This window comes from Cebus imitator, unplaced genomic scaffold (assembly GCF_001604975.1).
Source record: "Cebus imitator isolate Cc_AM_T3 unplaced genomic scaffold, Cebus_imitator-1.0 Scaffold76, whole genome shotgun sequence".
NCBI lineage: Eukaryota > Metazoa > Chordata > Mammalia > Primates > Cebidae > Cebus > Cebus imitator.
The window spans coordinates 974,485-987,328 of record NW_016107391.1 but is presented as its reverse complement, the minus strand read 5'-3'; the positions used below and the strand labels follow the sequence as shown (position 1 = coordinate 987,328).

At 39.4% G+C, this 12,844-nt stretch overlaps 2 protein-coding genes across 2 annotated transcripts in view; both read right to left on the bottom strand.

Annotated features, from left to right (window-relative positions):
- Positions 1–6,352: 6,352 nt before the first annotated feature.
- On the bottom strand, positions 6,353–10,077 carry PCDHB3 (protocadherin beta 3). Its single transcript, XM_017532203.2, has one exon. The coding sequence runs from the start codon at positions 9,521–9,523 to the stop codon at positions 7,133–7,135; it is 2,391 nt and encodes a 796-aa protein (XP_017387692.1). The 5' UTR covers positions 9,524–10,077; the 3' UTR covers positions 6,353–7,132.
- Positions 10,078–12,488: 2,411 nt separating this feature from the next.
- Positions 12,489–12,844, bottom strand: part of LOC108307053 (protocadherin beta-2) — a 2,815-nt gene continuing 2,459 nt past the window's right edge. Inside the window, exon 2 of the mRNA XM_037739947.1 lies at positions 12,489–12,843. Coding sequence (XP_037595875.1) covers positions 12,681–12,843 — 163 coding nt within the window. The 3' untranslated portion in view covers positions 12,489–12,680. The remainder of the gene's footprint in view (position 12,844) is intronic.

Here is a 12,844-nt window from a genome sequence, read left to right as displayed (position 1 = left end):
TCACTTTTTGCTCCATTTATTTGGGGTTTCTATTATTAGGTGCATATATATATGTTTATGATATATTTTCGCAATGGATCAGCCCTTTTATTATTGTAAAATTCCCCTCAATGTTTTATTTTTAGTAACATTTTTGTTTTATTGTATATTTTGCTTGATATTAATGTAGGCATTCTAGCTCTTTTGCATACTCCCTACAGAGTGTATCTTTTTCCATCTTTTTACTTTTAACCTATGTATGTCTTTGAATCCAAAGTGTCCCTTGATAGACACTATAGTTGGATCATTTTAAAAAACCCATTCTGCCAACTTCTGCTTTTTAATTGGAGTATGTTATCCAGCCACATTTAACATAGTTGCTGATAAGGTAGATTTATTGGCAATTTGCCTTGCTTTCTATATCTTGTTATTTTGTTCCCTCATTATTCTCTATTGTGTTAAACACATATTTTCTTGGGTACAATTTTAATTGACTTGTCATTTCTTTTACCTTTTTAAAGTTATTTTCTTGGTGGTTTTCCTGGTTAATAAAATTAATTTCTTCTACCAATCTAGTTCAGATTAATACCTATTTAATTTCAATAGCATATAGAACTTTATTTCTATATAGTTATCTCTCCCCTTTGTGTTACGTTGTCATACAAATTACATCTTTACCAATTATAAACCTATGAATATAAATTTATAATTATTGCTTTATGCAGTGGTCTTTTCAATAAAAAAGTTACAAATAAAAACACATTTATAGTTCTCTAGATATATATATGCCTATAATGATGTTTTTATTTTTCATGTGATTAAAGTTACTCATTGGTGTCCTTTTATTTCAGCCCAAATGACTACCTTTAATATTTCTTTGTAAAGAAGGTTTGCTAACAATGGAGTCAGTCACTTACTGTTTATATGGTAATGTCTTAATTTTTCTTTCATGTTTGAAAGGCACTTTTGGTGGACATAGAATTATTGGTTGATAGTCCCTTTTAGCACTTTGAATATATCATCCCACTCCACTTTGGCCTCCATTATTCTGTAAGAAATCAGTGTTAATCATATTGAGGATAAGATTTTTGAGGATAAGGTAAGTGATGAATTGCTTCCTTCTTGCTGTTTTTAAGGTTCTCTTTTTGTCTTCCCTTTTGACAGTTTGATCATAATGTGTCAAGGCACGGATCTCTTTGACTTTATCCTGGCTGGAGTTAGTTGGGCTCCTCAAATTTGAGAAATTTTCAGCCATTATTTCTTCAGCTATTCTGTCTGTTCTTTTGTCTCTTTCCTGTCTTTCTGGGACTTCAACTATGTGTATTTAGTAGACTTCACGGTGTCCCACAGGTCTCTGTACATTTTCATTTTTAAAAATCTTTTTGTTCCTAAGACTGGATAATTTCAGTTGATTTCCTTCCTTCCTCCCTCCCTCCCTCTCTCCCTCTCTCTCTCTCTTTCTTTTCTTTCTTTCTTGTTTTTTTTTCTTTCTTTCTTTTTTNTTTTTTAAGACAGTGTCTTGCTCTTTCACCCAGACTTATTGCGCTAGATAAGCTCGGATTCAGGCCAATCAAAGACAACCTTGCAAGTGGAGTCCTCCAGGGAGCCATCAAACAGATCAAATAATGGCAATTATTTGTGGTGCTGTTCTGTTTCCTCTGGTGGCTGCCAGGCTGCTGATTTTCATTGTGATTGTAAACTGTTAGTTTTAAAAGCTACTAAGAAGCCAGAGAGATGGGGATGGAAATAGGCCAGTTAAAATGCCACAAAACCACTGTTTTCAACCAAGAGTCAGACTTTTTTTTTTCTCACTAAATTCACCCTAAGTTGCTGCACATCTTTTTTTAAATTCCAGAGTTCTGAAACAGTTAATTTTGACAATTTTTCTCAGTTTCCTCATTGCTTTCCTGGAGAAGAGGTTTTTCGGAGGTCCATCCTCTATCTAATTTTCACTGATGTTCAGAATACATTCTTTTTAAAAATTGCAGTAAAATATAAAAAAATATCCTTTTTTGTGGCACTGTTTACAATAGCAAAGACCTGGAACCAACCCAAATGTCCATCAGCGATAGACTGGATAAAGAAAATGTGGCACATATACACCATGGAATACGATGTAGCCATTAAAAAGATGAGTTCGTGTCCTTCATAGGGACATGGATGAATCTGGAAACCATCATTCTCAGCAAACTGACACAAGAACAGAAAACCAAACACCGCATGGTATCACTCACAGGCGGGTGTTGAACAGTTAGAACACACGGACATAGGGAGGGAAGCATCACACACTGCGGTCAGTTTGGGGGCGCTAAGGGAGGGACAACGGGGGGTGGAGAGGGTGGGGAGGGATAACGAGGGGAAAAATAACAGATACAGGTGATGGGGGGATGAAGGCAGCAAACCACCTTGCCATGTATGTACCTATGCAACAATCCTGCATGATCTGCACATGTACCCCAGAACCTAAAGTACAATTAAAAAGAAAAAGAAAAAAAAAAGAATATCCTTTCTTGTAATAACAAACATCAACAATGAAATTTCAATACTGCCAGTTACCTACTTCAAATTAAATAGAATTGAAACATTTGGGATGAAGAAGTTCATTTCCTTAGAGATAAAGAAATTTAAACAACAACAAAAAAAACTCAAAAAATACAATTTAGAGAATACAATTTCTTTTTCTAAAATAAATCCCAATTGTTCTAGAAGTTAAATTTCTTTTCAAAGTCTTTCCTCATAGATAGCTCACATTAATTAAAGACAATTGACTTCAGAAATTTGATACTTGTTTCTGATATTCCAGTCAAAAATTTCTCACACTGAAAGCTCTAGAACTAAGTGCCAGTTGTGTTGATACTCCCAAAATGCCCAGGAAGAGGTCTTATTCTGAGCAGCAGTGCACTAAAGTTTCCCAGTTGACCCTCCACATCTGAGTAGCACTGAACAGAAACAGAGGTAATTGAAAGAGAAAGAAGCCTGAATCAAATCAGTGATCAAGAGAATGGAAATCCTCCTATGGGTGGTTAAAGGAATGGAAGAGAAGACTGTGGCAAGTCCTAGGCCAGGTGTAGGATGGTCATGGCAAATAAAGGTGGCTTCCAGTTGTCCTTAATAACAGCACCAGCTTGTGCCTGGTTGTGGTTGTTACTTAGGAGCCTAGATGGCATGCTTCACATGCTCCATATGGTGCTTCACATGCTCCATACTTCTAGGTTGTGGGCCTGCATGCTAAACATCCACGGTTCTGAGGTGTCAAATCACCAGTAAAATAGTCATGAGTTCCGGCCCAAGTCATTAACTGGGTTATCACTTTGTTTTACCTGGCCAGCTCAGTGCACAATATAGAATTGCTTTGTAATAAATTTTCTTTGTTATCTAGCTATTAGAGTTGTGTGTCATCCAGGATCTCCACATCTTGATGCTCAACTCCAGAAAGCCCCAGACACATTTAGAACTCAAACTCTTCAAGAGTCTCAAAAACCGGGGACATCAAAGCATACAGGTTCCATTGCCCATGCTGATGGATACCAAGAGAAGGCTGAGGAATATGTCCTTGGGCGGCTATGGGAAAGTGACTTAGGTATTAGTCCCTAGATTGTCTCTGTTTTTGCCAGTGATACTATTAGCATTCCAAGTAGGACTTTTTTTTAATTGTGGACTAATAAGGTACATGAGAAAGTTTGGGTCAGGAAATTGTTGACAGTGTTGAAGAACAGTATGATTATGTTGTGCTGTATTTCTGCATGTTAGATTCCACTCTAATAAGAGATGGTAAAGAGCCCTGACTTCTCTGTTACCAGAATAATTTTATTTTTTGAGATAGAGTCTGGTTGTATCACCCATGCTAGAGCATGATCCTGGCTTGCTGCAGTCTCAATTTCCTAGGCTCAAGGATCCTCCCATCTCAGCCTCTTGAATAGCTCAAGAGGCTTGACCTCAACTACATGCCACCACAGAGTACTGTACATGTGATATTCTCTCTGTTACAAATTTAATGAAATACCCAAATGAATACATTTTTGAAGCTGTCTTCAAATAAAAGGGTGAAATGTTTCTAACTGCCTTTGAAGAGAAGCAGCTTTGAACCAAGAGTAAGATGTGATTGTTTCCCATCTTCAAATTTAGTCCAGATGATCTTTTCTGGCTTTGCTAAATTCTGTTCATTTTCTCAATAATGTGTAAATCCAGTACATGTAAAAACTAAATTACTAATTGTAACTGTTCTTTTAGCTTCAGTGTCTAAATGATTCAGCATATTGCCTTTTCAACATGTTCCCAAATGAACCACCTCTATACTTTCCACAGTTGAATACTTCCCTGGCTCTGATACCAATTGGGACTAAGGCAATCAAAAAGAGATAAATCTTGATCATAATTCTATGCCTTTTCCTGATATTCATGGAAAATCAGCTAAGTATGCAAAGAAGAAAAATATCTGACCAAAAGAGCCAGATTCAAACATCTCTATAAAGTACTTAAAGTGAAAGGAAATACTATATTAATTTTCCTCTGACTATTAAGAACTCACATTTAGCTGGGCATGGTGGTTCATACCTGTAATCCTAGCACTTTGGGAAGCAGAGATGGGAAGATCCTTCGAGCACAAGAGTTCCAGACCAGCCTGGGAAACATGGAGAAACTCCATTTCTACAAATAAATTAAAAAAAAAAAATAGCTGGATGTGGTGGCACACATCTGCCATCACAACTACTTTGGAGGCTGAGGTGGTCAGATCCTTGAAGCCCAGGAGATTGAGAGTGCAGTGAGCCATGAACATGTGCCACTGCACTCCAGCCTGGGCAACAGACAGAGGCCCTATCTCAAATAGTTTTTGAAAAAAGGATTAATGGCCTGGCACGGTAGCTCATGCCTTTAATCCCAGGTCAGGAGTTCAAGACCAGTCTGGCCAACATAGTGAAACCCGTCTCTATTAAAAATACAAAAAATTAGCTGGATGTGGTGGTGTGCACCTGAAATCCCAGCTACTCAGGAGGTTGAGGCAAGAGAATCATGTGATTCTGTTGCAGAACAATACCACCCAAAAGAGCATTGCTCAGTCACAATTTTAGTGTTTGTGCCAAACACTAAAACTTTTACCTGGGTGTGGCAAAGTTGAGCTAAGCTTTTAAATTAAGGCTTGGGAGCCAGATGTTGCAGTGAGCAAAGATCTTGCCATTGCACTCCAGCCTAAGCAACACTGCAAGACTCCATCTCAAAAAAAAAAAAAAAAAAAAAAAAGATTAATGCATTTGATGATCAGTTACATAAAGTGACACTATTTAAATGTGATAATAACTACACTTTAACAGATGTTTGAAAGCATGTCAATCTTAAACTCTTTTGCTTTTGGGGGAATTTTAAAAATCTTTGAGAAATTATCTTTTCTCTAGTCACAAGTGTTTAATTCCTAGAAAGTTCTATGGATGTTCTATGGATGAGGAAATGCTTATAAGAAGAAAATTAATTTTTTCCTAATACATTTTCCTAATTAGGAGCTAAATATTCTGTTGCTTAAAATACTTTTTTTTATTTCGCTCAAGATAACCACAGGATTTGATGTTTTGGCTGCTTCCAGATTTTATTCTTAGATGTAGCTAATTAAGAGTTTCATAACAATATTGCCCTCTCCTTTTTAGAACCTTCTATTCTTACATAACTTCGTTTAATTACATCGTGTAGGAGATAGAATGCTGATATGGATGGACAGTTTCTATCCCAGAAAGATCATATATAATCCTAAATCATGTTAGGTTAAATTCTGAAGGAGGGAACCAAGTCAGGAAAAAAAGAAAGTATCTTTCTCCTATATCACCATACAAATGGCAAGTAAATAATAATAAAGAAGGATTGGATAGGACCCTATTACCTTGAAGTATTTAGATCTCATATAAGCATGTATTTTCTTGAAAATAAAAATGAGGCCAGGCGCTGTGGCTCACGCCTGTAACCCCAGCGCTTTGGGAGGCCGAGGTGGGCAGATCAGGAGGTCAAGAGATGCAGACCATCCTGGCCAACATGGTGAAACGCTGTCTCTACTAATAATACAAAAATCAGCTGGGTGTGGTGGTGCATGCCTGTAATCCCAGCTACTAGGCAGGCTGAGGCAGGTGAATTGGTTGAATTCAGGAGACAGAGATTGCAGTGAGCTGAGATAGTGCCACTGCACTCCAGCTTGGCGACAGAGCGAAACTCTATCTCAAAAAAAAAAAAAAAAAAAAAAAAAAAAAAAAAAAAAAAAAAAAAAAAAAAAAAAAAAAAAAAAAAAAAGGCCCTCAGATTGGTAACACATCTCAGAATTTATGAAACAAATAATTGACATCCTACCAGACATCTTAATCAACAATGTTTTTGTGCCGAATGCAAAAGAACAGTCAGTTTTTAAAATGGCATAGGTTTAATTTTTTTCCTCAGTCATCATGAACACACTTTAGATAAACCAAAGAGTAATTATCCATACTGGTCTATATTTGTGTCCATATTTTGGCCAATATAAGCACATAAAATATTGAAATATTAATTGCAAATGTCAACACAGAAAATGAACTAAATTACTTTCATTTGAGTACTATGTTCCTAAAAAGATAATATATTACTATATCTTAACATTCTCGTCTATCCTCAAAACTTCGTTAACCATAGACAAAACTGCTTTAGACATATTATATACGACACATTATACTAATATATTCACAAGTGAAATTATAAAATTGGTGGTTTGGAACTCTCTCTACATTATTTTATAAAATTTGAAATGAGTTACTTTAAAAAGCTATTTGAAATCACCATTAAAAGAAAATGAATTTCTTTTTGCTCCCCATTAGTGAAAAAGAAGGAGTTAAGACTGCACTGGCAAGCTAGGACTAAAGGAGAGAATACGCATGGATTAACTACATAAAAAGCAGAATCAATATATAAACAAAATGTTCTATCGACTAAGGATTCTTGATTGAAATACAAAACATTCAAAGCCAAACAATTACTTTTTCAGTCCTTCTGTTAATGAAACCTAAGCCATTCCTGGATTTGGCATTTTGCTCTACTCCTGCTACTCGCCTTGAACCAGACCAAAAGAGACCTCAACAATGGGCAAAACAGTAAAAAAGGACTTTCCACAGAAAAATTGAGATGAGGCTCAATAGAATCTTATTAACACTTAACTGAATTCAAAGCTGTTCCTGAAACTGGGGTTTGCCTCGCTAACCCTCTCTGCACCCTGAGCAACGAAGTTAGGGATAATCGGCTTCAGGAACTTGAACTCATTTGTCCCGGAACCTCCCGCCAGACACACCTCGTACTGGTAGCTCTGGGACAGGGTCCCGGTGCCGCTCACGTCCACCAGATGCCCTGGAAAGGGACCCTCGGGCACCGAGCAGCCACCCACCGAGGCCGCCCGGCTCCTCCTGCACAGCCGCACCGCCACGAACAGGACCATCGAGAACAGGAAGAGCGACGACACCGAGGCCAACGCCACCACCAGGTAGACGGTGAGCGAGTCGGCCTGGGCCTGGGCCGGGGCCGCCTCCGGGAGCGGCAGGTAGGGCTGGGAGAAGCCGTCCACCAGGAGCACGTGCAGCGTGGCGGTGGCCGAGCGCGGAGGCTCGCCATTGTCCTTGACCAGCACCACCAGCCTGTGCTTGGCCGCATCGCGCTCGCTCAGCAGCCTGGCGGTGCGCACCTCGCCATTGTGCGCCCACACGCCGAACAGCCCGGGCTCCGTGGCCTTGAGCAGCTGGAACGACAGCCAGGCGTTCTGGCCCGAGTCGCCGTCCACAGCCACCACCTTGGTCACCAGGTAGCCCGGCTCGGCCGCCCGGGGCACCAGCTCGGTGCAGGGCGCGGAGCCGTTCTGCAGCGGGTACAGCACGAAGGGCGAGTTGTCGTTGGCGTCCAGCACCAGCACGCGCACCAGCGCCTCGCTGCTCAGCGCCGGGGAGCCGCGGTCTGTGGCGCCCACGCGGAACTCGAATGCCTGCAGGGCCTCGTAGTCCAGCGACCGGAGGGCGAACAGGTGTCCGTTGTCCGCGTTGATGGAGACCAGGGAGGCCAGGGGCAGGTGCGGGTCCTTGGGCGGCAGCAGCGAGTAGGTGACCTGGGCGTTGGTGCCTGAGTCTCTGTCTGTGGCGCTGACGTTGCCGATGTGCAGGGCGGGGCTGTTGTTCTCGCGGACGAACAGGGTGTAGGAGGTCTGGGTGAAGGCGGGGGCGTTGTCGTTGATGTCGGAGACCAGAATGGTTATGTTGTACTCGGTTTTCAGCCTGGGTGTCCCCAAGTCTGTGACGGTGATGGTGACGTTGTACTCGGATCTGGTCTCTCTGTCCAACGCTCCTTCTGACACTAGGGTGTAAAAGTTCTCAACAGATGGTTTCAGGACGAAAGGGAGATTGTTCTCAATGGAACACCTCACTCTTCCGTTGTCTCCAGAGTCTAGGTCAGAAACACTGAAAACAGCCAGTACAGTCTCTGCTGAATTCTCGGGGACAGGGCTGTTTACTGACGACAAGGTCAGTTCTGGTGGGTTGTCATTGACATCAACCACCTGGACTACGACTGTAGACTTTCCAGATAGGCCTCCGCCATCCTTGGCCTCAATGTCGACTTCATAACTATTAATCGCTTCAAAATTCAAATATTTGACTAGTTGCATATCACCAGTTATTGGATTTAGGTGAAAAGTTTTGCGAATTTCTTCAGAAGCATGAAAAAATGCGTATGATATTGTCCCAAAACTTCCCGTATCTAAGTCAGAAGCCGAAACAGTGACAATGACAGAGTTAACGGGGGTATTCTCTAGAACTGTAACCTCATAGAGAGGCAGTGCAAATTCTGGTGCATTGTCGTTTATGTCTAAGACCTGGATGTTGATCTGGGCTGTTCCAGACCGAGGCGGAGCGCCGCCGTCCAGCGCGGTAAGCGTTAAGCTGAGTTCCGGCTGCTCCTCCCGATCCAGCGCTTTGTCCAGTACTAGTTCTGGGTACTTCCTTCCGTCCCTACGACTGCGAGTGAGTACGTGGAAGTGGGAATTCGGAAAGATAGTGTAGTTTTGGAGGCTGTTTCTTCCCACATCCAAGTCCTCGGCATTTCCCAAAGGAATTACTGTTCCTGGTAGAGTGCTTTCTAGGATTTTCAGATGCATTTCATTTTCAAAGAATACCGGAGAATTATCATTTACATCTATGATATGGAGCTCGTTTGTAACAAACTGCAAAGGGTTTTGCAGTAATATCTGAAAATGCAGTATGCATGGTTCTGTGGGGCCGCATATCTCCTCCCTGTCCAATTTCTCATTCAGTAGCAAATCACCTGTCTGATGACTGAGCTGAAAATGCTGTTTGTTGCCTTTGGATACAACTTGAGCCCCCCTCGCGGCCAGTTCCTCTACCCTTAGCCCCAGATCCTTTGCTAGGTTGGCTATTAAAAAGCCCTTCTCTTTTTCCTCAGCCACCGAATAGCGTCTTGACGCGGACCCAGCCAGAGACCCACCCAGAAAAACAAAGAGAAGCAGGACTTGCCTTTGTCTAAGAAATCGCTCTCCTCCAGCCTCCATTGCACTTTCTTTCTGTCACGTTCTTCCAGGGAATGTCACCAAGCTGAACCTCAGACAGGGCTGGGAAATAGTATTTTGCCCCACAACCTTTGCAGGCGGCCTAGCGAATAAGACTTTCCAGAGGCTCACATTTGCTTGCTCAAAAATCTGCCTGGGCTCATAACCCCTGGTTTACCACAGTGGATCCGTGCGTCACCGAGAATCACAATGCCTGTGGTTTAATTCGCCTTCTTAGTCAACAGCGCCACCATGCGTTCGCTTGCAGTTTCAAAATCTTGGAGAAGGTGTTTCTGTTTTGTTTTACTGTTTATTCTTATCAATCCTAGTTGACGCTACTGGAGGAGTATCTCATGTTATATGAATTAAATAAATGCTATCTAGGGAAATAAAATGCGCTCTTATCTAAAAGCAGTGATTGTTCTTAGTAGAGTCCTCATTTACATGATTTTCCAGAAGTGTACACATAGTAGACTACCCCTCCTCTTCTGTAATAATTACACACAAACTTAAAAAGATTTTGCTCTAAATGATAGCATGCTTCACTATCCTATTTATGTTTGTCTTTTTTTCCCTAAACTTTGTGAAATGAGCACGAATTGCATACACCAGAAAAATACAAGGAAAAGACACCTCCTGCAAGGTAGTAAAAAAGAAAATATATCATGTCAGGGGTAGATCCAGAGGGCTACAAATGCCTAATTTCTTCCACGTCATTACACTCAGGGAACACTTAGAGTGCTTTCTCTTCTTATTTCAGAGCAAATTTACAATTATTCGTTTCATCTGTATTATTTCCACAGATAATTGTTGAGTTTGTAGAAGTTAGGCAAGTAGTGGTAACAAGACAGACAATGTCTGTATATCTTACAACAGTTCTCCATCTAGTGGGTGTACAGTCTTTAAACATGTTTAAACATTGCGAAAAGTGCTACATAGAAAAGGTACTGATTTCACGGAACGTATGCAATACAGGGACCTAACTTCATGGAGAGGGATTAAGATAGCTTCCCCCAACGTGTACCATTTAATCTGAAACATGATATAGGAAAAGTGTGCCAGGCTAAGACTGTAGAATGTGTGAAGGCCCTGAAAGAGTAAAGTATAGTTATTAGAGATAATGAAGGAAGGACAGTAAATACAAAACTTAATGTCCCAAGATTAAGTGGAAAGGGAAGGCTGAAAAGTAAGCCAGGGTCAAATAATGGGTGCTTGGATTTTATTCTAAGAACAAAAGGAAGCCATTGCAAGGTTGTAGGTAGAGAAATAAAACAGTGCAAATATGTGTTTAATGTAGCCTCTTTTGTACTTCTACACATTTATCAAGAATGTTGAATGCTTGCTCTTAACACTAGTGATACTAAAAATAACAGCAATTTCACTTTTATGTCTTTATATTGAGTATAACTGCAAGTTATTCAAATACCCGCTATCATTTGGCGTAGAAGAAGAGAAATTTTGTGACTTATCCAAAATCCTAAAGGTAATGAGTTCGTTGATCAGAGACTTTTGATACCAACATATGCTCTACACAACTGCTAATCTCAAAATGAGAACTTCAAAATTAATATTATAATTTTAATAGGATAATTCATTAAAATGTATATAAAAATAATAGAAAAATGTAAGATAGAGTAACATTAAGAATTAAAATTTGTTTTGATATGTGGATCAGAAAGTAAACTGCAAGAAATGAAAACAGTTGGGTGAGTCATTTAGGGAACTATGGAAGGAAATTAAAGTAATAAAATCAAAAACTACAATTTCTCCATCTGTATTCCTTAAGCCAGTGGACAGGAGAGGAGTCTCAATTTAAGCAGTAAGAGAAAAAGGAAAAACATGTTGAAGGAAAGTGACACTAGAATGATAACTGCATGTTTGAATAATGGTGACAAATTCAATTAATAATAAAACTATAACTCATTGTACACCAAGAAGTATTTGATTCCAGCAAAATGTTTTAAGTATTTTAGTTTCTTTAAATATCAATATATCACAGGTAAAATACTTTTCTTTCTTTCAATCATTCAAACATTTTCTTAAGAATCTATAATGTTCTGGTGATTGTGTGAATCACACAGTAAAGGAGGAGCTGTTGGGAAACATAACTCAAGCACCTTTATTAAAAAGCATTGGAAAGTCTAGGGAAATGAAAGGGGGGAAAACAGAAGTAGTCAGTGCAAAAAATATGCTGAGTGGTGCTGGATACATTTTTCTCCCTAAACACTTTTTTCTAAGTGAATCCTAAATGCTCCAGAAAATGTTTTAAAAAACAGCCATACCAAGCTATATTTGAAGTTTCTAAAAGTTGATCAATGACAAAGACATAGATTCCTTTACATTTTTTGGATTTTAATGAAATGCTCAGAGTTAATAGGTTATTCATAATTTTAAAAGATTTTAAAGGGGGGACTGGAATAAGCAGAGAACTCTTTAAAAACTATTTGAAAGAGAAAGCATGATAAATTAGCATGCCTTTGAAAACTGCTAGACATGTATCATTTATCTACATTTTAGAATACTGAGTGATTTTTGACAAAAATTTATTAGAGCACTTATAATGTAAATGCCTTGTAGAATCCAACAGCTAACATTCCTAAAACCTCTAAAGACTAATAATTTTCATATGTCAACACTTTAAAGAAGTACATATATTGAAAAACATAAGGATGGTGCTTGCTATATTATTCATAAATATACCTATTTAGAGGTTTAACCAATGCGAATTCACAGGGTAGAATTTACACTTGCCTAAGAGGATATAAAAAACACAAATATACTGGGCTGGAAAATATAACTCATGTAATGATAACAAATATTTTTAAATGTAGGACTTCAAAATTATCTAGAACCATGGACTATAAGGTCTGGAAAAGAGGCTCTAACTTAAAAATCAAAGATTTCTGAAAATATAAAATTTACTTTTACACCTTAAATGGAATTAAATTGCAATGAAACGAATCAAAAATTAGAATACAAAGAAAATTTACATTCATTATACCGCAAAAAACTCATATGTTTATAAATACCAGTAACATGCATAGAATTGGAATAGGATAGTTACTTTCTAATAAAAGGACACATTTCCAATGGGCAAAGCAGTAAAAAAGGGCATTTCACAAATTAAATGAGACCAGCCTCAGCAGATCCTTATTAACACTTAACTAAATTCAAAGCTGTTCCTGAAACTGGGGTTTGCCTCGCTAACCCTCTCTGCACCCTGAGCAAGGAAGTTAGGGATAATCGGCTTCAGGAACTTGAACTCATTTGTCCCGGAACCTCCCGCCAGACACACCTCGTACTGGTAGCTCTGGGACAGGGTCC

What these genes read in the sequence shown, in the direction of transcription:
- PCDHB3 (XM_017532203.2), bottom strand. Translation starts at nt 9,523, where the DNA reads ATGGAGGCTGGAGGAGAGCGATTTCTTAGACAAAGGCAAGTCCTGCTT.